The sequence below is a fragment of the Pieris rapae genome, chromosome 24, assembly GCF_905147795.1.
Source record: "Pieris rapae chromosome 24, ilPieRapa1.1, whole genome shotgun sequence".
NCBI classification, from domain to species: domain Eukaryota; kingdom Metazoa; phylum Arthropoda; class Insecta; order Lepidoptera; family Pieridae; genus Pieris; species Pieris rapae.
In genome coordinates this window covers 1,845,832-1,872,689 of record NC_059532.1, presented here as the reverse complement: position 1 = coordinate 1,872,689, position 26,858 = coordinate 1,845,832, and the positions used below count along the sequence as shown (strand labels likewise).

Sequence of the window (26,858 nt, the reverse complement as noted above, 5' to 3'; positions counted from 1 at the left end):
ACTATAGAAGTGTTATTTATATTCTAATTATTAAATGCAATAATTATATATAAGTTACGATATAAACCAAGCATAAATATAAATATTAGTTATGGTAAATATAGCAACGTATTCATAATACAATTTTAGAAACCCTAACAATCGACCATCCTGATAATCTGTCTTCTTTGCCGATGAGTAGGGATGCCTACAGGTTCGAATTGATTGACGTGGAATAAGTGATACCTAGATGATCTTATGTTCCAAAATAAACGTATTTTATTTTTTTTATTTTAATGTGTGCGTTCCCGCATACGGTCCAGGTGGAAACCCTAACAGTATTGTCATCTTTTAGGAATAAATAAAATACTTAACAGTATTTTGAGATGTTTATTTTACAAAATCAAAACACATAACTACATGTCCATTATCAGTTCAATCAACTTACACTATTTCAGTAGGTACAATTTGATAATTTAACTTAAAATATTAAGCTATTTGCGAAGAAGTTAAACAGTTTAAAAAAAGTGTTAGTGTTATATCTAGTCTGGCCAAAAATTCTGTTACATAAAAAAATTTTTTTTTTCAACTTTTAACTATTTTGAATTTGGAACTCATATTATTTTAAAAACTTCTTTCGACTTTGCGCCATTTCACATATTTTTTCTTATTATCAAATTACAATATGACATTAGGTGTTAAAGAAAATAAGATCGTACTGATAGCCTTGCACAATGTGGATATTGGTCATATCCCAGCTTCAAAAGCTTATATAATATGTTCGTATATCGTACAATGAATAAATACAAAAACACTTTATCTGTCGGAGATTAGAAAAGACCGGGACGACCGCGTTCTCTTAGGACTACAAAGGAAGTTATGGAAGAGCTGGGAACCCTAACACAGGTATTATTACTTAAAAGGGTTCCCAAATCTTACACTATGAAAATAAAGATGTACTTAAAATGAATAAAGACTTTCATTATTATTATAAACAAAATGATAAACTTCTAAAGAAGCTGCTAAAGTGCTCGGAAGGGGAACACAACGTGGTCATCATCATGCGTCATTGATGATTTGGTGGGGCGTGTCAAGGAGTAACAAAACTACAAGCTTGTGAAGGAGTGGAAACTTCTGCCAAAAAGTAGGCTGGGATATTGTGAATCCTCTCAGTAATACAATTATTATATACAGTGGACTTTGCAGCAGGATTCTGCAACTGGTCTCAAGACACGAACTACCCAAGCCTTGAAACCAACATTCCGGACTTCATGAGAGCTGAAGACTGATCCTCATCTAGCCTTCAAACTTCAGACTTCAAATTATGGTCAGTTTTTAAGGACACGGCGACATTGAGGGCCTGTTTCACAATGTATGGTTAAAGTGTCAAATAGCTGTGGAACACATAAATTATTCGAAAGATAAAAGTTCCAAATAAGATACTTCGAATTTCATGACGTATAGCGCTATCTGACAGTCATGAAACGCAAAAATACTATTTATCCTATCAATAAGTAATAAATAGCCTATTTGGAACTTATCCGGACATTGTGAAACAGGCCCTGAGTCTCTAAAAAATTTTTGAAGCAAGCAGAGGCGAAATTTCCTTTGGAAAGTGTATAACTCCATAGATTCGTGGCCAAACTGAATAAAGGCCTTTCCATGGTAGCCATTTTGAATTGGCTATTGTATTATTTTTAGTTGAGACGTAAATAAATATTCGTTCATTTTAATAATATACTTTATTAGTAACAGAATCTAATGGCTGGACTAGATATGTATCTATCTTTAATCGGAATAACATTATAACCGCAATTTGTATATGTCGCTACATTTGGTTGGTATCTATTTCATTTTACTTGAAACGTAATAACTTTACTGACTAATTAAAATACTGACCAAAAGACTGTCTAAAATAGCGTTGGAAACCGTCAGTGAAGTTGAAATAATTATTATTTATATTCAAATTAGTGTTTGATGTTTTTACATAATTATTAATAGTAATGGGTGAATTAGAAGGTTGAATTATATCTTTAAAATCACAGCATACTTCTCCCGATTGGCACACCATTTGTATTGTCCTGTAAGTCAAAATAGAACGTTATAAACAGATTATTGTGCGTGAGTATCGGTCCTAATCATTTACGATAAACCGAATAATACGTTAAGAAGAATTAAAATGTATTCTGACATTTATAGGGACTATTGACATTATAGACACTATTGATTTCATCATAAGATTCGCCATTTTGAGTACAGGCAGCCATCTTATATCAGTAGACGCAGTATTCACACACAAGATGGCGGATTATTATTAGTTGTGTAAAATTATTTTTCACAATTACTTTAATTTTACGTGATTTAAAATGTGAGGATATTTCAAATATACTCATGTATAAGTCTATGTTATGGATAAGGATTTTTTTTATTTCTCAGATTTGAAATTAAGGAATATTTTGGCAAGAAGAGTGTTTTTGAAACATTTTTGCATATCTGTTTAATTTTTAAGGCGTTTCATGAGACTTACGCCCGAACCCAATAATTAATCCACAATCTCAGATTGAAAACATTCTGAGATCAGACCGTGACAGTCAAGACAATCCATTTTTGGCGGCGGATAGAATACAATCTCTTCGCTCTTTACACTCATATTTGATAATCAATATAAATCAAATAAAGTAAATAAAACCACACAATTAATATTAAAATATACATGACTATTTAAAACATATATAAACATAACATTAAAACATATCAAATAAGTATTTTTATTATTTTAAAAACTGGTGTTAGTTAAAATCTTAGAATGATAGTTCAACTGTGCCAATATCCTATTGGCACAGTTGTGGATTAATTATTGAGTTCGGGCATTAGTGGGCTTTTTAATTACAGTCAAACCGATCTTAGTATGGTAATATAATATACATACCTGAACACATTCAAGTTACCAAGATCGGGTACCTTACATTGTCCTGATTTTACACATTTCCCTATTGAACCGTCTGACATGTCGCACACTGTAAAAAAATATCAAAAGAGATTTATAAGTGAGGGAATCATTAATAGAATTTTTGCAATTTATATGACGCAGCTAACTAGCTTAATTAGCATTTTACCAGCGGCCTTAAAGATTTCGAAGACTTCCCAAAACTTTATATTATAGAATATAAAGTCTTATAAAAAAAGGTTTGATAACTTTAGCATTTTGTCCATAGATCCATCCATGTTGGGTTATCCGGGCATGTTTGTTTTATGTAAGATGATCAAGACACACATAGATAGTCCCCATTTTCTCTTAAAATTAGTTAAGGATTCCTCGACTTAACATTAATTTTCTCGATTTAATTGAATGCTTAAACAATGGATACAAATTAATAGCCGGAAAACAAAACTTTTAATGGCGAATTTTGATTAAGTAAATATGAACGTTTGAAGATTGACATTAGGTCTAGCACCCAACCAGGAAACTCAACCAAATATAAACTCCAAGCATGGCTATAACTGAAATATCAAAGAGCTTCAAGATGAATATAATAGCGATTTTATAAATATACGCTACATAGATGTATAGCATATATATATATATATATATCTTATATCTTTAAACGAGCAATTCTTGTATATATATATATATACAAGATAATATTATTGTATATATATATATATATATATATATATATATACAAGATATTATTAATATATAATTGGAATCTCGGAATCAGCTCCAACAATTTTCATGAAATTTAGTATACGGGGGGTTTCGGGGGCGATAAATAGATAGATCTAGATAGGAATCATTTCTAGAAAATGTTATTTTATTCGTGTTTTATCAACTTAAACATAGAATTGCTCGTTTAAAGGTGTCAGTCAAATAAAAACTTAAATTTGAATGTAATTATCTTTATTCGATAATTATATTCATATTTCATAATTTTATTAGTATGTAATTCGTACTGAAATAAAATTTCCAAAAACACGATTTATAAAAAAAAATACCGAGCTAAGCTCGGTCATCCAGGTCCTATATGTTTATATCATATACTATAAATCATATTGTGGATTAAACTAAATGTTTGCAAGTATATAAAGCGAAATTCGATTTAATATATCTAGCTAAAAATAATTACCGTCATTATCTGCGTAACAGGCCCCAATCAGGAGAGCTACTAAAAGATGTACTCTGAAACGAAAAAGAAAATATATAAATATTATGTAAGGCGAAAAGGCGGCTATGTCAGACTTGACGTGATCGGCTGGCCCAAGTTAAAGCCCTGTGGTAGACCTCAGACCTCACACATATTTTAAAATTGCCGATTTTATAGTTTCGGGCTTCACCAAAAAAATCTGGTGCTCAAAAGGATTCGCGTTCCGTTTTATTGTGATTGGTCAACTACATGGGCTAACAAGTTGGAGGTATAAGAGTGGGGAAATCAGCTAGTCACCAACAAACCTAGTTACATATCTATATAGCTTATATCCTTAAACGAGCAATTCTTGTATATATACTTATACTTATATCTTTAAACGAGCAAATCTTGTATATATATATGTAATTGGAATCTCGGAATCGGCTCCAACGATTTTCATTAAATTTAATATACGGGGTGTTTCGGGGGCGATAAATCGATCTAGCTAGGAATCATTTCTAGAAAATTTCATTTTATTCATGTTCTATCACACTCATGATTTTTTTTCTTTAAATTAATAACTTAAAAAAAACCAGTTCAATTTTTTTTATTATTCTGTCGGTAAGATCGAAAAATATTATTCATATTTCATCATTTTATTAGTATGTAATTCGTACTTAAATATAATTTACAAAAAACACTCGTAGGTCTCAATATCAAAGTATTTTTTCCCCTAAGTATAGAGTATTTACAATTTCCTTAACCTACATACTTATATTAAAAATAATTAAAAATTATTCAGAAGATACAATTTCGAAATAAGATACTTCTCGTTTCATGACGAATAGCGCTATCTGACAGTCGTGAAACGCAACAATAATGATTATCCTACAAATAAATAATAAATAACTTATTTGGAACTTATACGGACATTGTGAATCAGGCCCTAAGTAGCACTAAAATAATTAATAATAATTAATAATTTTGTTTATAATCCAATACATAACTTAATGCTTAGTATTAACTCGTAAGTAAAACATGTATTAGAATAAAGTAAATTCCAAATTAAAACGATTTCCTTCAGCTAACAATCCATTGCACAGGGATTCGAACCCTCAGTAAACGGTTTCTAAGTCACTTTACTAAAACTGATAACCTACTATTGAAAACAAATAAATACTCACTTCATTTTAATTAAACACACAGGTCCACTTCAAACGAGACACAAACTCATACTATTTAATATATAAATGATGTCATATATAAATATACACTGGCATCGGCTCCTGGGTTTAAATATTGATAAGAAGAATACAGTGGTGGATTGGCATACTCGTGTTTTGAGAGTAAGACTTGTGATAAGAAGACTACACACTCGGTGTCTATGTTTAAAACATATCAATTAGCTTTTTAATTATTTTAATGTTATTTGTGCGGTTTTATTTACTTTATTTGGTTTATATAAATTATCCGTTACCAATAATTTAAAATATTGTTTTCGTATGGTTTGTTTATTGGGATGCAGATAAGAGATTCATCGACTGTAACGGTCTGATTACTTAAACTACATTGTAATAATAAAAATTCCTGTGACAAATAAAAATATTACATAAGAATGACTTACCCACGAACCCAATAATAAATCCACAATCTCAGATTGTTTTCAATCTGAGATTGTGGATTTATTATGACGTTCGGGCGTTAGTAAATTCAGAGCGTCTTCTGTAGTTTTTAATAAATAGGTACTTACGATATTATTACATCATATTTTAATGGTTTTTACATCTATAAAACATTACCTTCCCCAATTACATTGTATCACGCATATTTTCCTTTAGTATAATTATTATAATTAAATACATTAATTAATAAATTTACTACACTAATATAATTAATTTATACTTTAAGGTAAATATATTATTAAGTTAAATATAGTAGACAATCACTTAATTAATATCAATATCTAACCTTAAAATATAATAACTGAAATATATGATTAAAGGGATTTTTAGGCGAGGTTCCGAAGATACTGGCAGCGTTCCTCCTATGAATATCAATTAGGTGATAGTGGAAATTTTTGGTGAATATGATGATAGTTTGTTCATCCATTTCCGATCTCAGCTAAATATGTATACGTATACAGTATACTCGCCATACTTACGCTAAAATATAAGGACTTGTATATATTTTGTTAACCGATTTGGTTTCGTTCTTGATTTTATTTAAATAGTCCATTGATAAAAATATATGTTTAACAGTTTTTATTTATCCCTAACAATGTTTGTAAATAAGGGCATATCTTTGTATTTTTGGACAAATGTATGTAAAGTATCAGATTCCATGCAAAAATAAAACACATAAATAAATTCCATAATTTACTATGTTAACATTGGTTACACGGTAAACACACAGGAATGCGTCGAAATCCTCGGCTTTGGTTTAGCTTGTATTCTATACAATTATACACAATTATACACGATTCTACATACAATTACACCCACTAAAATAATACATTAATAAACTCGACTATCGGTACGTGGGCAACACTGAAAATGTTTAGTACTGGCCAGTTAGAAACATTGCAAATGAAAACTATTTTTTTAATTTCAATTTTAGAACTCTTTGGTAACCTAATGCATTTGTCATTTGTTTTTGTGAATTGGTGTCAATTATTAATCAATTTATTATGATGTGTAGAGATAAACGAAGATTAAATAAATAAATAAAAAAAAAGTTTCTTTATATGACCCAAAACAAATACCACATTACACATTTTAGATTACTTTAACTTTTTACATTAAGTCGTTTTTTCTAACCAATTTCAGTGTTACCTAGGTATCGTTTCAAACTATCCGTTCTTTTGTTTACAAATTGGGATAATTTAAACGTTAATCACGAAGATGCCTCAATATCCCAAGATATTAATAAAATAAAGAACATATATACCAAATTGAGCTCAATATATGAACAAGGTAAATAAAACAAAAACATCCAAAATTAAAAAAAAAACATATTTTCTGGTAGTCTTTCAAATAAGAATTGTTTTTTATGTAATTACGAAGACTGGTTTGACATATTTTTTTATTTTTCCAATAAAGATGTTTATTCTTTCCATCTAATCCGGCAACTCTTTGCAAAGTCAAAAAATGTAAGGTCCCATAGAGAGTTATTCAACCGTCCTTATAGAGTTTACACTGTAATAGAAAAAAATATAGCTGTAATTGTTTTCCGTCTGCAATACACTGTAGTGAGACAAGTAACTTAAAAATCAGAATTACCTTAACGATATCATAGATTAACCATGGCAGTGAGGGTACCAATCACGAAAATCCTAGGTCTTACTACTCAAGCCTGGCTGGCCCTCATCTAGAGCTGACCTCAACCATTTAGACTTCAAATTATGGTCAGAACATGACCTGCTCTATACGACATGGCAACCTTGAGTCTTTTGAAAAATCTTTCAAGTGGCGAAATTTCCCTTGAAAACAGTGCGTACATCAATACATTTGTGGCCAAACAGGTCAAAAGCCTGTATAAAAACCAAAGGTGGCCATTTCAAATAGAATATTTTTTGCTCTTTATTGAGACTTTAACAAATATATACATTTTAATAATATTACATTATTTCATTTAAAAAAGTGTATTTACATTTGTAACAAAACTTAATTTCTGGATTAGGTAGTACTTCAGTAGGAATAACTTTGCAGATTGTGTGTTATACAGCAGATTAGTAATTATTTTATTTAACTTAAAACCCAAAATTCTACTATATGCGATATTGCTGAAAATTGTTTTTATATATGAAATAATTATAATTCAAATTTATATTAGTATTTAATGTTTTTATATAATTGTTAACGTTGATGGGCGAATTAGGGGATTCGATAATATCTCTAAAATCACAGCATTGTTCTCCCGTTTGGCACACCAATTTTATTGTCCTGAAAGTCAAAATAACACGTTAAAAACAGATTATTATGCGTCATTAACAGATACTGACAATTTACAACAAATCCTAATCATCATCATCATCAAAAACCGAATGAAGCGTTGAGAGGCATTGAAACCCTTAATAAAGATAATATTCCGACAATTATAGGGTTTTCTATTGATTTCATCATAGAAGTCGCCATTTTGAATACAGGCAGCCATCTTGCGTGTCACTAGACGTAGAGTATTTACAGACTAGATGGCGGTGTATTATCAGCTATGTAATTACTTTTTACAATAAATTTGAATTAACTATAATAAAAAATATATGTAATGATATATAATACTGATATAATATACATCTTGCCAATAAAATTGTATCATACATACTGATGTATGATACAATTTTAAGGGTGTTTTTGGAAGTTTTGTTGCCCTACAAAGCTTTTTGATACTTTTTTGACATATCTATATCATTTTTAAGGCAGATTCCAGTTACTTAGAGACGGATTGATGGACACCGCATCCTAACAAGGTATTGAAGAGTAAAAGAAAATAGGAGGATGATATTTAATCAATAGGAGAAGATATACGATTTGAGGCCTTCCTCCAATGGCGGTTCATGCGCAGAGTAATCAAAGACTGATACGACATGGATAATATACATTTAAAACATGTAGTCTTAAAATTCCTAACACATAAGTTTTGGAAATTGACACATAACCATTCAATACTAGAAATAAATGGCTGTATTTTTTAATAATCTATATTAACCTTTGTTTTTCCGGGAAAGTTGGGACAACTTAGCCTTAATCAACTTGTCATAAGGCCTTGGAAAAGTATCCATGGGATTGCAACTCTATACTCGAATCTTTCCTTTGGGCTTTTTAATTACAGTCAAAACTGATAATAATAAATTTAATATACATACCTGTGCACATCTAAGATACCAAGATCAGGTGCCTTACATTGTCCTGGTTTTACACATTTCCCTATTGAACCGTTTGACATGTAGCACACTGTAAAAAAATATCTAAATAAATTTATAAGTGAGGGAATCTTTAGGCACTAGATTTTTGCTAATAAACATGTCGCAGTCTTAATCAGCCGTTTGATTAACTGCCTAGCCGTTTAAGTAACGGCCTGAAAGATTCAGCCGTAGCGTTTGTTAACAACATTTAATAAACTGGCTAATGCTTAGGCCATTCGTACGATAGAGTGATCATGTGGCAGAAATAAAAGAGATGAGACATCTGACATAAAAAATGTATTTTAAATTAAATTGCTTGAGTCAGTCAATGCTACATTTACATTATATTTTTACTACACTACATTGTACTTGTTATTTTTCATTGAACTTCGGAAAATTTGATTGTAATGTCATCAATCCTAGTAAATTGCCTAGTTGTTTGATCAAATCGCTGAATATCATTCAGGCCACTAGTTAAACGCTATTTAGTGAAGAGGCTGGGGTGTTGATTGAACGGCTAATTAACCTAGTTGGCGACATACATACTAGCTATCAATGTGTGATTTATGTAATGAGAGTCTTTTGATTGGTTAAAAGATATTTTTCGGTTTAATATATGCGAACGCAATGAGTGTGTCGTGAGTAGTAATTAGTGTAATGAGTAGTAATACTATTTTTTGTTTAAATTGCCTTAACGACACAACAACACTAAAGCAATTCAGCATATATATTCTATACTGTTCATATTTCATCATTTTATAAGTATGTAATTCGTACTTAAATATAATTTCCAAAAAACACAATTTATAAAAAAATAAAAATACCGAGCAAAGCTCGGCCATCCAGGTACTATTTTTTATAAGTCAAACTCAAATCTTTATTTCTTTGTTTTAATTCCATTAAAACAAAATGATTGTTTCTCAATTTTTTTTCCATATTCTTCATACTTTCGGGTAATTTGTTGAATATTTTTTATTGAGGAGATCAATGGTCCTGATTGATGCAATCCCAATCTGGATGAAGGAGGAACCAGTTGGCCTTTACGAGAAGGTTCAGAGAGTAAAGGGCCTTTGCGTCTTTCCTTTTTTGAAACATATCAGGATACTTACTTATATGTTTATACTACAGTATATATGAGTAATGAGATGAACAACAAAAACAATTTTATACAAAGTCCGTACCCTACACTATGGCAGTTAAGGTACGGTCATTGTTCCGAATGAAGTGATGCTTGCATGAGTCAGTATTTCCTATATTAAATAAGATTCTCAAAAGTTTTTTTTAGCTTGTAAATACGGCATTGGCATACGCGTAGTTGTCAATTGAAAATTGCTAAAAGAAACTCGAATTACGTTAAATATTTTCCATTGGAAATATGAATTTGGTAGAAAGCGGAAAACGCAAAAACTAATATTTCCAGTCCAAAGCTAGTATTGCCTTGGGGATTGAGAGCGCTGCGTTGGAGAAGGTTACCCCTAAATTAATATCCTATGTTATAAAGATATAAAGCATTACTTCCTATGTAAGTAGCATATATCTTGTGAAAAACTATATCGAAGCTATAAGTAATAATGAAAAAAAAAATCTGCCCGGGTGATGTTTTCAAATATCGGTATCTTAAGTGAAATGGGTTTTAAAATGTCTAGTTAAAAAAAATTACCGCCATTATCAGCGTAACAGGCACCAATCAGGAGAGCCAGAGAGAGATGTACTCTGAAACGAAAAGCATATAATGTATATTATATCTTGAGCATCATATGTTTATATTTCCATTTTGTGAAGTGAAATGGGAAGGTCATATCGGATTCGACGCTGGGCTGGGTCATCAATGATGATGATGATGATGACGACGACGTCTTACGTCTACGTATAAAATTCTTATAGTAAAAGTACAAACTGGGAAAGCCCCGAATGTACGTTCTGTAGGGCTCAATATCATAGTATTTTTGGCCCCTAAGTATTATAATTTCCTTAACCTACATAGTAGTACTAAAAATAATTGAAATTAAAGCAAATTGAAATACTTTGGTCCCTTTTTTTATAGAACAGGGGGCAAACGGGCAAGAGGCTCACCTGATGTTAGTTAGACCGGGACCGGTTTCTACCAGGTGCCAAGTTAATTTAATATTCCTTTAGTTATTACATTTTTTTAACTCTTCATTTATGTTATGTTTGCTTACAAGTGCTTTTCACATTAAAATTGCATTTTATTTATCTTCAGTCATTGGTCTTGTGTGCCGATCGTTGGCAAGCTTTTGTATATACTGAAGAAAAATAGGCCACAGATTTAACCCTTATCCCAACGATTTCACCTTAAAATAAACAAATCTATTGCACAGGGATTCGAACCTTCGGTAAACTGTTTCCAAGTCTACTAAAACTGATAATCTACTGTGGAAAACAAAAAAATACTTACTTCATTTTAATTAAATCACACATAGGTCCACTATAAACGAGACACAAGTGCAAACTATTTAATATATATATAAAATCTTCTCATATTTTAACATACACTAGCTTCGGCTCCTGGGTTTAAATATTAATAATAATAATACAGTGGTACCTCGATATAGGAGTGTTTTGAGATATTTGTTTTGACAGCAAGATTTGTGACTAGACAAATCACTACACTACACTAACCGTTTCTCCAAATTCTGTCTTTTTGCTCATTTCCCTGGTTTTCGTAGTATTTTTGATGAGTTGAGTTGCATTTACAAAATATAATCACCTTTTTTCTTTTAGACATGGGTCCGAAGATGATGTCTTCCATAGATTGCCTATCCAATTCAATTGTCAATTGTCATCGTACAGTATGTTAATAACCATAGATTATGGTATACCATACATAGATACCATGGTTGTAGTTGGTAATCAGGGACGGATTTATGGAAGCGCAACCGGAGCCTCTACAAAAGAGGTGCCTACAATAAAGACTTAAAAAAAATAGGTTACAAGCTGCTGTCAGCAATGTTGAGGATAACTTGGGTCCATAGAGTTACGAACGAAGTTCTCCCCTCTCGATCCCGAGAAATAACTTTGACAATTAAAAAGAAGATGATAAATTACTTGGGACATGTGCACACACGAACGGTACCGACTTCTTCAAGACATCATGTTGGGCAAGAGGAAAACGCTGAAGAAAGTTATGGCTCCACAATATCAGAGCATGGATGGAAGTGGCTAGCGTAGTACTGATGCCTTTGGTGAAAAATAAGAAGTCTGACCAAATTTCAAGTCAAATATATTCGCTGAGAAAATATCTGGCTGAAGATTATTTCAAATTTCGATGAACGCCTCAGTAAAGACGAAGAACTAGCCAACTAAGATTTTAATAACTAAGATTTTAATTTAATTACGTACCTTACCGCTAGTTACTAACCACTAAGTACGGCGTATACCCATGTCAAAAGTTGCAGACTCTGTAATATTTAATGACTAAACTTAACAAACAGTAAAAGTGAAATTAATTTCAACAAAACACGCAACGTCATATTGATAACATTTAAATTTTCATGCACAATGGAAATCTGATATAAAATCAATGATATCTGTACATGGTTATTGCGTCCATTGAATTACATATTTTAACGAGTATTTTATTACACTTTACTGTATTATTAACTATTGTAATAAATTCCGATTATTATTTTATTTAAATAAAATCGTTGTATGTGTCTGATGGTATAATTTTTATTCATGATTTTTTTAATTTACAAAATCATGAAAGGTAAATACATTATAATTAGTGTCTTAGTAATGTCAGAAATTGTGTAGTAGGTACCTAAAAAACCTTAGGATATTACATGAAAATTTAAATGATTTTTACGTCTTTGTTTATATTTTTAATTTGGTATAGTTATTCTAATTGTACTAAACTGACTTTAATTATTTATACTTTATTTTTATTATATTATTACATTATTTAGTAAAAAACAATTAATTACTTAATAACAATACAACCTAACCTAACCTAACCTTAAAATATAATGACTAAAATAAATGATTAAAAGGAGTCCCTTTAGGCAAGGTTCCGAGGATACTGGCCTATCCTTTAAATAGTTAAATAGATGATGCTTGAAATTTTTGGTGAATCTAAATATTCGAGAAGATCTAAACAAGATTTGTTCATCCATTTCCAAACTGAGCTATATATGTATATACCAGCTGCCGACTGAAGTATTTCCGAACCAACTCGACTTAGGGTCCTTCAAGAAAAGAGTGTACCTTTCTTCTTAAAAGGCCGGCAACGCACTCGCGAGCCCTCTGGCATTGATAGTGTCCATGGGTGGCGGTATCACTTGACATCAGGTAAGCCTCCTGCCCGTTTGCCCCCTGTTCTATAAAAAAAAATATCTACGTATAAAGTATAACATTCACATTCTCCCACGAGAATGTAAGTGCGTGCTCCTATTTCACCATGACTCCTGCTGATGGAGGACAAATCTTAGTTTTTAATTTATTTTTATATTCTTTATTACTCAAGATGTCATATGGAATATGGTGTAATGGTTGCAGCTCCTTAAAAACGTTGTGTAAAAGAAAAAAACTTGGCTATTAAAATGAGTGTTGGACAGTTTATTGCCAGTCCTTCTCTTCCGTTCTACGCCCTTGATTTGAGAACTGGCAGTAAATGTAAAATTAGAAGCATCCAATGTATATTTCTTTTTTAACGTTCATAAGTGTACATTATGTTACCTAAGTATATAAAATAACCTAACGCTAAAATAGGAAGACTTGTGTATTAGGTGTTTATGTGTATTACTTCTACAGGCACAGCGTCAAAAAGTTGCTAAATGGCGTAGATGAAATTGATACGTAAATTTACATTATTTTAAACTTTACTACCTGCGGATTGAGATATAATTAAATAAAAAAATAATTTTTGACAGAAAATAATAAACGGTACAGGTAAGAGTCTTTCCTCCAACTTCTCTTTTCTTCTCTTTGGAGTAGAGACTCTTGGACCATGCAAGTGCACAGGCGGTGATTAAGGATGTAAGTTGGTGCCTGGTAAATAGTACCGGTGACCAGAGCTGGAACTTTCCCAAACGAATAACACCACTTATTTGTTTCCGTCGCTGTGCTCTTAAAAACCGAAACTTTTTTGAAGTGAAACTTCTTTAGAATCGTTGTGATTTCAAACCGGATGCAACGGAAAAAGCGACAGTAAAAAGAGACAGAAACATTAATTCATATGATTTAACGTGGGAGAAAATGAGATAGATAGACTTCTTTAGAATCGTCGTGATTTCAAACCGGATGCAGCGGAAAAAGCGACAGTAAAAAGAGACAATAACAAGAGGTTCGAATCGTTGACGACCAAAATCTCTCCAAGCGGCTTGATCCTTTGGCGTTGCGTAGAGATGTGGGGTCTCTCTGCATCTTCTACCGCATTTACCATGGAGAGTGTTCAGAGGAGTTGTTCGGATTAATACCTGCAGCTGAGTTTCATCATCGGACGTCGAGGCAGAATACAAAATTTCACCCGTATCACCCTGACGTCCGCCGTTCCACAACTGCGCGTTTTTCCAGGCAGTTTTTGCCGCGCACCACCACTCTGTGGAACCAGCTGCCAACTGAAGTATTTCCGAACCAATTCGACTTAGGGTCCTTCAAGAAAAGAGCGTACCAATTCTTAAAAGGCCGGCAACGCACTCGCGAGCCCTCTGGCATTGAGGGTGTCCATGGGCGGCGGTATCACTTAACATCAGGTGAGCCTCCTGCCCGTTTGCCCCTTTATGCCCTTTGTTCTATAAAAAAAAAAAAAAAAAGACAGAAACATTAATTCATATGATTTAACGTGGGAGAAAATGATATAGATAGACTTCTTTAGAATCGTCGTGATTTCAAACCGGATGCAACGGAAAAAACGACAGTGAAAATAGACAGAAAAGTCAATTCATAAGATTTAATGTAACGTGGGAGAAAATGAGATAGGAGGCATTATACCAGACTCTTTTTACAACGCTTTTTAATTTTATCGAATGTCAAACTTTCATTATTTTAGATTTTACCAATAATGTAAAGTTTTTAAACAAGTCGACTTGAAAGATAGATCAGTTTTATAAAGCTTTTATTAATTATAGGGAAATACAATACTTTTCTGTAAGATTTTTTTAAATCAACCTAACCACTTTTTCTTATAATAGGTTTGTTGCCAAGGCAACTTCTTATATGTCAGTATATACATACTTCAAACCCTTTTAAAGATTGATATTAAATTTATAAATTACAATTTATCATAAAAAATATAGTTTTAAAGAGAAGTTTAATGCATTTAGATAGTGAGAAAAGTCTAATTTACATATGATTAATTATAAATTTGTTTTTGAAGGTTTCACTTCTGAAGCATTTTATTAACCGGTTTATTGGTTTTTCTTAATATTGTTTAAAACTTTTTTATTCATTTTTGTGTTTTAATTTTATTAAAACACAAAATAAAAAATAGTCCAATAATAAAAATATGTTTAATAGTTTCACTTTATCCGTTCAATGTTTATCCGTTCAAGAAATTATCAGATTCCATGCAAGAATAAAACACACCAATAAATTCTATAATTTATTATGTCAACTTTGGTTACACGGTAAACACTCGAAAAATGAAAGAAAATAAATAAAAATAATATTTATTAACTGAAAAATAAATTAACACGATTTATACTTATGGATCACAATAATACAATAAATGGCGGAGCGTGGAACAATTTTATGCCAAAAGGCGTGAATTTTCTAACCTTACTACTACAACTTTTAATAATCTGTAGCGTATTCAGACTACATGCCTGTGACGTTTGACAGTCCGTCACAGACTATAGAACCAAACAAATCTGACAATTGACGCCTATTTACTTTGATTTCGCGGCTTCTTCGGCTTCGAGCCTTTTGCGCATGGATTCTGGCATCTCAGCTGGTGGCGGTCGGGGCATTCTCAGCCAAACCTACAAAATAAAAATAATTAATACAAACTATCAAAATATCTTAATATATATAAATTTCGTGTCACGTTGTTTGTTTCAATATTTTCTCATATAAATGTCGTCCTCAAAGCGATCAGTAGGAACAATTGGATATTTGATATAATCATTGAATGCTAAAATACAGTATAAAAATTTAACTCATATGCATATGTATCTTAATATATATAAATCTCCTGGCACGTTTGTCCATGATGGACTCCTAAACTACTTAACCGATTTTAAATTAAATTGGCACACCGTGAGCAGTTTGGTCCAACTTAAGAGATAGGATAGCTTAGATCTTTAATTATAGTCGCAATATTTTTATTGCAAATATTTGTTTATTATTTGATACAATTCTAACAGATGGCACTGTGTTAAAAGTACCAACGTTTCCCATAAGTTCTCCTACCATATCCCTTGAATAGTTTACTACTATTTAATATAACAAAAATCTTAGCCACAGCAACGCTTGGCCGAATCTGCTAGTTTATTAATAAGTTAGTAAAGTCAAAGTCAAAATAACTTTATTCATTTTTTTTTATAGAACAGGGCCAAACGGGCAGGAGGCTCATATATATAGGTAAACAAGTACTCGTATGAACACCAGACTATTATTGAAACATTTCTTTGCTAGAAATTTAAATTTTTTATAATAGAAATTTGTTATATTAAAAAAAAATTCTATCCTGCCTTCAAAGATAAGATACACTGTAATACAAGCGATTTTTCTAAGAATTACCTTAACGGCATCATAGATGAACCATTGCAGGGCAGTGAGGGTACCAATCATGACAATCCTAGGTCCAAGGCCCTTCCATACTCCGGCCCAGCCGAGTTTGCTAATAATGGAACCAGCTGTGGCTGTCTTGTCCTGAAAAAAACAAACATCAAAATTTCCACTCAACTTAAAAAATATGCCCACCATTGACAGTTGTTAGTTATATTCTGAATCTGACAGCTATCATTTTCTGACATGTCAGAGATTATAAAACCCTTTTGTCCGGGCATAATATTCAATTTCAATATTAATCTGAACATCCGACTGTATACATACATTCTATACTAGTGAATGTATTAATTTATTAAGTGTGGTGCACCACATTAATAGTGGTTTAACGGCAAGTGATAATTAAGTCCCTTTCCATGACCAACAGTGAAAAACAAAAATGAAAAACAATTGTATTTTTTTAAAAGGTTTAAAATGGAAACCTGGGATCAATAGGCAGTGAAGCTAGCTAAAGAATAAAATAACTTAAGTTAATTTGATATATTTTTGTGATATGAAAAAAAAATTTATTTTTGTATTAGATGTTAGTAAATGTTAAGAGTTACCTTTTTGCAGGTAAAAAAAACGTAGCATATTTGTCCCTTTTTCAGTGGAGAACTTTTAAAGTGCTACTTATGACATGTCAGAATTTTACAGAATTAAAAGTCAAGAGAATATTGGTATTACTTCCTGTACATTGAGTAAAGCCCTAGTTTTCCAATATATTAATGTAAGCACAGAAAACTATATTACCTGGTTCAGCTTGGATACAACGGTATCAGCAGGGTGGGATACAATAGCACAGAAGACACCAGCAATGTAACCAGCAGCAAAGGTTACCACCAACTGCTCGCCCTTGGTGCATTGGTCACGGGGTTTGGGTACTACATACTGAAAATAATTAACATTTTTATAGTTTGATAGTATTATATGTTACACAATGTAAGAAAAGTCATACATTTATAAGACATGTGTGTTACTATGAAAAGATTTATAATATTTATCATCATCTCATTTATAAGTTTTAAGTTGCTATAATCTTAGAAGGCAAATATTGAATGATGATACATGAATACAAAACTACTAAATATAAAAAAAATAATATGCAATAATTTGTTTTTAAATATATCAGATAGTGGTCGTTTTTATTAGTCACAAAGTAGAAAAATTAAATTAAATTGACTGTTGAAAATCATAGGTAATGAGTATTTTAATTTACCACACATAATATATTATGATCATATTTTTTAATTTAAAAATCAACATACCTTGTACAACAATTCCAAGGTCTTCTCAAAGCAAGCAAACTTCATCATGGTGTAAGGAATCTGTCTGCCCCAGAGTGGGACCAGTCCCTTGTAGAAGGTACCGTAGCCCTCATTTTGGACCATCTTGGGCCATGCTTCACGCAGGGTAGAGGCAAATCCAGGCATGGTTTGGATTCTGACCTGGAATACAAATTCTATGAAAATAAGATGTTCAAACAATATTATATATGTTCACAATATTAGAAAAGTAAAAAATCCCCACCTTAGCAGCCTCTAAGGGTGACAAAGCAATATCAGCAATGAACTCAGCAGATGCAGACGCTGCTAAATACACCCCAGTTCTGTATGAGTATGCGGCTTCTTCATCCAACATACCGGAGTATAATACTTTGAAAACTTCATAGAAACCAAACTTGCATAGACCCTGGAAAACAGTGAGTAAAGGAAGGTAGTCAGTTAAGGATAAAAATTGAATCAGTTGTGATAACTGACAAAATTTTCTCATATAAATGTCTTCCTCAAAGCGATCAGTAGGAACAATTGGATATTTGATATAATCATTGAATGTTTTATACAGTATACAAAATTTAACTTATATGCATATGTATCTTAATATACATATAAATCTCCTGTCACGATGTTTGTGCGCGATGGACTCCTAAACTACTTAACCGATATTAAATTGGCACACCGTGAGCAGTCTGGTCCAACTTAAGAAATAGGATAGCTTATATAAAGATCAAGATATTATAGCAGCAATTTTATTTTATTGCAAATATTTGTTTATTATTTGATACAATTCTAACAGCTGGCGCTGTGTTAAAAGTACCAACGATTCACATAAGCTATTCCTTCGTATGTAATAGTTTACTACCCTGTAATATAACAAAAACCTTAGCCACAGCAACGCTTGGCCGAGTCTGCTAGTATATATATATATTTAAAGTCTGTCCGAAACGACCTCGGAGTTGTATAATAAAGTAAAGTTGTATAGGAAAGAATAGCATATTATAATAAGTCATTAACATAATATTTCTTACGGATTGTGATCCTAAAACAATGTCCAAGAATATTTTTCCTTTACTGTGACAAAACAATATTTTTATAAAATTAAAAAAAAATGACAGGAATATCATAATAAATGTGTTTGATTGTTTGTTGCTATTGTCTTTATGTTTGCTATATATGTATATTTGTAAAGATTCAAAATTTCATAAGTTTCTCCCATACTTGCTTACCTGCATGGAGTATCCGATGAATGTGGGCGCCCATCCCTTGGCGAGACCACGCATGCCTTCCTCGCGTACAGACACCTTGAATCCATTGATGACATTCTTGTACTTGTCTGGGTCGACTTGTAAACGACACTTGACCAGGTCGAGTGGAACCACCGCCGTGTGTGTGATACCTGATGGTAATTTTTTAAATTAATTTCTAAATACTCTGTACTTTAATTCCGTAGAATTCTGACAGCTATCATTTTATGACATGTCAGATGTGGCAAACCTCTTTGGCCGGGCACATTTTTCAATTTCAATACGCGTCTGAACATCTGTCTTTACATACAATTTATTTGTTAGCGAGTTCTTTTGTCTTTGATTTTATTTTACTATTTAACACGTACTGGCCACAAATTGTGTATGCTGGACGAAGTACATTTTGGAGGATTTTACAAAAAAAATACGTTTATGTACTCTTATTTTTGAGAGCTTGCTTATTCTACTGACAAAAAGAACGGAAGTGTGGTATAAATTGCAGTAAATCTGTTTACGTTGTACATGAACGACCCCTATGACTACTGGAAGTTAGAGTAACAGTGAAAGCAACATGGCTGGATGCGGACAAGGCTAAGCTGTTACCATGTCCTGTCTCGGGCGATTGTTGGTGGCTCCGTAGGGTTTAGTGGGTATTGTGGCGAGTCCCACATAACCCTTCATAGGCAACCGTGCCGCGGGAGGGTTGCGTAACGCATTTCCTCACGAAAAAAAACAGTGACAGCAAGCAATTATTAAATTTACACCGGTTTTTACTAGCTCTCTCACAACCACTTTTGTTAAATGCTTCACTTTAGCATTTCTAAAACTCTTATGATTATCCCCGGCCTCACGTCACGTCTTTAACATACATATATTTTTTTACATCAGAAACTTAAATTACTTAACCTTTTAGGATTAAATTACTAAGAAAACAGTGAGTAAATTTTCAAAACATCATTAAACGTGAACGTGGCTTTCGATGAAACAGATAGTTAACGTTTTCAACGCTGTATACGACAAGACTTGGCTAGCAATATGTCCGCAGAAAAATGCGGTTTCGACCTTATTTCAATAGGCGTAATAGCCACACCCTTGCAGCTATGCTTGCATATATTTTCGTGAATAAGTCTACGGTATGACATATCATCACAGCAAGGATTACAGACGCATACGCATGACCCGAGTCACGAGACATTCTCAATTCCAATCACTTGCAATAATATCAAGCGTAAATAAAAGTTAATTATATTATAAGCCATACATCAATCAACACGGATTACGTCAAAATTGCAACAATTTTTATCTTCAATCACGGACAAGGTCAGATAAAGATATCTTATCGCTTCGTAACACTAATGCACTTTAAAATTTTGTTTTCTAAACATCTTTTTTTTTAATTTAAGCAAACAACAAAAAACTATTTTTCATACAAGATATGTATAGTGTTAATTAGCGTGTGTACTTGTCCAGGGCCTGATTAACGCTTACGCAATGAACTGCATCTACATAGGAGATTTTAGTCTCCAAATTAGATGAAGAATCAACGGTACTAAAAAAATCAAAGTAGATGAATGTCGTGATGCAGCTGCAAGTTTTTCAGCACTAAAAACAGTTATAAGTTACTTGCGCTCCACACTCCGCCAGCAAAAACTTACAGTGCTCTCGCGAAATGTTAAGTTTAACTAAAGTTAACCCGCTATTAGACTGTTAGGTGGAAGAGATTTCGCCGACTTAGTATCGTATAACTTAAAAAAGTCGTACGACATTAATTCTTGGGCTTCCCTTGTCGCCACTCTGTTACCAAGGCTTGGCCCGAAGCCATTTCAACATAATTGTATGTAACCTTCACAATCATTATGTAAAGATGCACGTGCATACAGAAATAGCTACAATGATAGGTTTCATTAATGGAGATAATCTAACGACTATTATATCCAACAATTGTTAGGTTTTAGGGTGTAATATCTGGATAGAATCTAACGAAAACATTTCTTATCAACACTGTCTTAGTGAGTCGATTATATCATACAAGCTAGTACTCGCCATTACGTACTAATACACTGTGCAGGATTAAATGTTAAACGAAAATTAATCAATAAAGCTTTTTATAAATATATTATTCAAATGATTGATTTGCTCCAGTTCAAACAATTTGTGTGACTCAAAACTTAGCCATTAAAATGAGTGGCAGAAATTTTCTGGCCAGTCGTACGCCCTTGACTTGCGAAGTTATAGTAAATATAAATTTACAATTAATTTAACTTATTTTTTGACGTTCATCTTATTTACCTAGATGAATAAAGATAGTTTCGAGTTTGAAATGTCTTTGTTATAGTAGCTTGTTTACAAAAGCATTTATTATGTTTTGAGATAGTTCTTGTCGATGTATAGGTTCTTAGGAGCGAAGCTAGTTCTAAGATTGTGGAGGGTTCGTTAAATTAAAACCTGCCACAAATTCATTCAATACTAAAACCTCTTCAACTATAAAAAATAATTACAAGCTTTCTCAATATTAGACACTAGCTGACCTGGCAAACGTCGTCTTGCCAAACTACTACCTTTAACTCAGCGCCATCTGTTAGAATTGTATCAAATAATAAACAAATGTTAATGTTATCGTAATTTTAGTAAGGATGCCTTTTTTTTTGAAAATGAAATATAGCCTATGTCACTCAGGAATGATGTAGCTTTCCAACAGTGAAAGAATTTTTCAAATCTGCCAAGTAGTTTCGGAGCCTATTCAATTCATACAAACAAACAAACAAAAAATCAAACCTTTCCTCTTTATTATATTAGTATAGATAGAAATAACATTTATAACTAACGAAGCACACACACAGAAACACGCCAATAATAAAATAATCAAAAAAAAAAAGAAAATGAAGTTTTTTTTTTTAAAATAGGGCATATTTTAAGTGTGTAATGTGTGTGTTGTTGATCGACCCTGAGAACCGGACATGGTCGAATGCGCTTGTCATTCTGCCATATGTTTCCGCCTCAGACGCAAAAAAATAATGTAATTAATATTATAAAGTAATAGAAAAAAAATGTCTTTGAAGAACAGTATATAAATTTATGTATATATAAAAAAAGAGTAATTGTTAAGAATAGTTGTAATTATTTTGGGCGGCATATATGCACATAATCTGCCGTTCGTTAACACAATATTTTTGTCTAAAATTTAATTTTATTATTGTATAATGTAATAAGACAATTCTATATCAATCAATGCTCTGAAATGATATTGCTTTTTCCAAAAAGAATATCTTCAAGCTGAATTGAGCTACTAACGGTTAAGTAACTGTTTTTAATAATAATAATAATAATTAAATTGCTTTTACTAAACAAATTTTAACCAAAAATGATTAAAAACTCTTAGCATTTAGAAATAATTTAAAACATTTACCTGTCCTATGCCTGTAAAAAGCCCATAAAAAGAAGTTTACCATAGAGTATACAGCATAAACTATAGATAACTTATATTTCAATAATTAAAAGTACCACATAATACGTCAAACTGTAAAGACTTGCAGCCACAAGGAACCTTTGAGGGCTAGTGGTTTTTTTTTTAATTAAAAATTATTTTTTTTCATCTATAATTATTTCTTTCTTTTCTTTTTTTATTTATTTATTGTAACCCTACAGCTAACATAAATTATGTATAATATAATTTATATATAAGGAATACATCACACATTTTACTACAAAAAGATTTACGTTCCCTACAAACAAACAAAAAGTATTCAATACATTTAACTAACTGTGATTCAATTTATTTAACTATAAATGTGTGGGTATGTACATGATGGTGTGTACTTGGGGTGTGCTCATGATGTAGGTGATTTTGCGCTATGGATATTCTTAGATATGAACAATAACTTACCGCAAGACAGGATACCGCCGAGTCCACAAAGCGCAAAGTATTTGGGTGATCCAAACTCGCACGAATCCTCTTGGGGTACAGCTGTCGCAGCGGCCATTGCTCCCTTGGAAGTATTACAAAATGTTCATTTCATCTCAATACTAACGCCATAAATTAGACTATGCTTATGGCACTCAAAACCAAAACCAAATCCACTTGCCTTTTTTGTATAAATTAATATTTAATCTTGACTCCAGCAAATCTAATTACCATATCTATATTAATTATTTGCTACTTAGATCAAAAAGTATGTTATTTATTTATGATGAAGAATGTAAGGCCCGTACATTTTTTACTTAACTTTTGATTTATTTAAATTTCTACGCCAAAGACATGCATAGATAGTCTTTATTACTTTATCATTGAAAAAATATTTAAACTACAATACTATTAATTATACTCTGTATTTGGTAGGTATCTACAGCACAGTTTAATGGTTCAGTCCTGCAGTGTGCATAAGGGTAGTGCAATGATAATCCTGGTTATTCATATAGCAAAGAATTTTTTTTTACAATGAGGCAAACGGGCAGGAGGGCTCACCTGATGTTAAGTGATACCGCCGCCCATGGACACTCTCGATGCTAGAGGGCTTGCAAGTGCGTTGCCGACCTTTTAAATTTGTACGCTCTTTTCTTGAAGGACCCTTTATAGCTAAATCATACAAGACATTATATCTGCCCTCAGCTCTCATAATCTCCTGGTCATTGGGGAACAACACCAGCTGATGGTACGCTACTGTTGCCAGTAGTGGCAGCTTAAATACCACCAACCATCAGCTAATAACCCCCTCCAGCTTTATTTCTCATCATCGGGCAACATTTGTTTATATATATATATATAATATGAAGGTATGAAGATGTTTGATCAGAGAACTGTCTGAGAAAATAAACAATATCTAGTAAACTTGTATTGACAGAATTGGCCGTACCCTACCCCTAATCACTTATGAAAATACATACCTGTTCTGAAGCAATAGCTGGCTCGCAGCTAACTTGTGACAGTGGGCCACGGAATGGCGAGTTCCGCGCCGTCTCCAATAGGGATGAGAACATTTTACTGAAAGACAGAATAAATTTTTAATGTCTTATGTTGTATGAGGATATAAGTCTGTAGAAATGTTTTTATTTGATTCCTCATCTATTGGGACTGACTTGAATTAATGGTAACATTTCTAAATTATATTTAAAGTCTATGTGTAATGCCCTCAGCTCTCATAATCTATTGATCATTGGGTAACCACACCAGCTAATGGTACGCTACTGTCTCCAGCAGTGGTGACATAAATTACACCAACCATCAGCTGATAACACCCTCCAGCTATATTTCACATCATTGGGCACATATTAATCAATATATATATAGTGATAGCATACAACATTATATCACTTTATATGTTATTTGAGTAAATAGAAAAAATCGATAAATCTGCTAACCTAATAAAATATATTAAAGTACAGTTTTAGAAATTATAGTACATAGTTGGTACTTGGTAGTATTCTATGTTATACTTGATACTTGAATTGTTAACTTTCATGAGTTTATTCTGTCAAGCATGAACATAAAACAGATGACGTGCGTGGCATTGAATTATACTTTGCAAAAATTAGGTAACAATAAAAATAAAATATATAGCATATTTGATGCCGTTATAACCTTTCGAATAGGCGTTGGACGGTGAGAAGCTGGATTCAATTGATCGATACCGAACGAAACAGGGTGGTACACAACATTACTTCAATGCGTCAAATTAAGTTATTAAGTAATTTCAAATTTTCTTATATTACATAATGACTTAGATATTAAAATTAATGTAATAATTATCTAGACTTAGGACAAGGTCACGTGTTATAATTCCATTGTGTTACGTAAGGTAAATTTCAGCAATTCCACGGAAAAAATTAGATATTATAAATTACAGACTGAATTTAAATATCTAATATAGTGGTTAGATGTATTAAAAAATTATAAAATAAGCTTACATGTCTATAATCCGATGTTAAACTTTTTAACACACACCTCACCGCGCTTGTGGCACAGTGACAAAAGGAAACGGGATCGGCGATGTCAGCGCCTCATCGGAAGTTACATAATCACGTGGAAACTCTTGACAAGCCGCAAGTCTCAAGCGGCATCGCATTCCATAGATTAACAACTATGAATAGCTATAGATAACAAATGTTAAATAATGTATGCAGGAATATTTATACAAAATTAAATTAAAGCATTTTTACAGTTAATAAACTACCTGGGAATATTGTTGTACTGTACACTTTACTATTAGTTTTATTACATATATGGTCAACAGAACTGCACATGTAAACTATATAGTGCTTCACACAAAACAATCTATATTACCTCACTAAACCCGCGAAAATTCAAGAAGTCGTAATTTCCAAAATGGACCACCTCCACAGCTTTATTTGAAATAATATACGTCAGTATTTCACCATATATTTGGTCATGGTACTTTTAACTGATAATTTGGTAAATTTGTCGGCACTATTTTAAAGCAGCTCCAATATCTATCTTTCGCTCTTTACGACTTGCATACAGTACCTCAAGTAATATTAAGGTTGGCTTTAGACATCTAAAAGTAAAATAGTATATTTCATTACAAGTGCGGAAAGCCTGTCATTGCAACGAGTTCCGACGAATGTCTACCCGAGCCGAGGCGCAGCCGAAGGTGAGGGTTGACAGTCGGGACAAGTTGCAATGACGGTACCGCACGTGTACTGAACGACTATTTTTAATACAGTTGCGAAAAAATAAAGCAATCTAATTAAACTATTTGCTTTTTTTCTATTCTCTCTACGGAATAAATTCGTTGCACGTAGATATGTAGCGACTTATATGTTTCCGGTAAATTGTTCTCCGAAGCATTTTATGCAATTATACTGCGTTCGGGTGGTATTCATTCAAATAAAATATCGTCGAAATTACTCATTTTGTGCAACAAATAACTCAACTCGAAAGAACATTTTTGGAAAATGGCGCCAACCGCAAAGAATATGAGCAAAGCTTGCCAATTCTTCATTAGACTATTTTTATTGAAAGAAAACCAAATCTAACTCATTGAGTCCAATCATTAAATCTGATATTAAAACAAATAGTAGCTTCTTTTTAAAATATTTGCATGAATCATAAAAACTTCTGTGATTTTTTTTAGTAAAAACTTCATGGTTAGTTTTTTCTTTTTAATATTTTTTTATTGATATGAAATATAATAAACCTAACCTAACTTATTGAATCCAATTATTAGTAAACTTTTTAAAAATACGTATTTGCATATATTATAAAATTCTTTTTAATATTTTTTTAATTGATATGAAATGAAAAGAAACCTAATCGAACTTATTGAATCCAATTATTATAATATTTAGAAATCATATATCATAAAAACTTCTATGATTTTTTTTAATAAAACCTTCGTGGTTGGTTTTTTTCTTTTTAATACACATTGTTTTGACAGTTGGCAAAGAAAACGCACGAGTGCGGGAATGGCAAAGAAAAAGCACGAGTGTGTAATAGCCCACTTTCCGAACGCTATACCTCCCTGCAATATGCCACTTTTTGAGCAACTGTATTAAAAAAAATGTTTTAATATTTTATGCTGAATTACATTTGGTCAGGTTAGGTTTTTGACTACTGAGTACTAACCTATTGTAGTCAGTAGTAAAAAAA

The 26,858-nt window shown here is 32.1% G+C and overlaps 1 protein-coding gene and 2 long non-coding RNA genes across 7 annotated transcripts; all 3 read right to left on the bottom strand.

Annotated features, from left to right (window-relative positions):
- Positions 1–1,704: 1,704 nt before the first annotated feature.
- LOC110999024 lies at positions 1,705–5,413 on the bottom strand. The gene is made up of 4 exons (XR_006751040.1): positions 5,291–5,413; positions 4,107–4,159; positions 2,909–2,996; positions 1,705–2,060 (listed from the first exon to the last, which is right to left on the bottom strand). It is a non-coding gene; the product is annotated as an uncharacterized LOC110999024 (long non-coding RNA).
- A 1,057-nt stretch (positions 5,414–6,470) lies between these two features.
- LOC110999020 lies at positions 6,471–12,496 on the bottom strand. Of its 5 annotated transcripts, none has more exons than XR_006751036.1 (6): positions 12,367–12,496; positions 11,647–11,783; positions 10,667–10,719; positions 8,968–9,055; positions 7,385–8,047; positions 6,471–7,300 (listed from the first exon to the last, which is right to left on the bottom strand). It is a non-coding gene; the product is annotated as an uncharacterized LOC110999020 (long non-coding RNA). The 5 variants fall into 5 exon arrangements; XR_006751038.1 differs by having other exon boundaries at positions 12,372–12,496; XR_006751039.1 differs by having other exon boundaries at positions 12,386–12,496.
- A 3,056-nt stretch (positions 12,497–15,552) lies between these two features.
- LOC111001812 (phosphate carrier protein, mitochondrial) lies at positions 15,553–25,295 on the bottom strand. Its single transcript, XM_022271840.2, has 9 exons — positions 25,157–25,295; positions 24,137–24,233; positions 23,139–23,241; positions 19,238–19,407; positions 18,262–18,423; positions 18,000–18,179; positions 17,485–17,622; positions 16,705–16,836; positions 15,553–15,944 (listed from the first exon to the last, which is right to left on the bottom strand). Exons 2-9 carry the CDS (start codon positions 24,227–24,229, stop codon positions 15,852–15,854), a joined length of 1,071 nt encoding a protein of 356 aa, XP_022127532.1. The 5' UTR covers positions 24,230–24,233; positions 25,157–25,295; the 3' UTR covers positions 15,553–15,851.
- Positions 25,296–26,858: the final 1,563 nt, after the last annotated feature.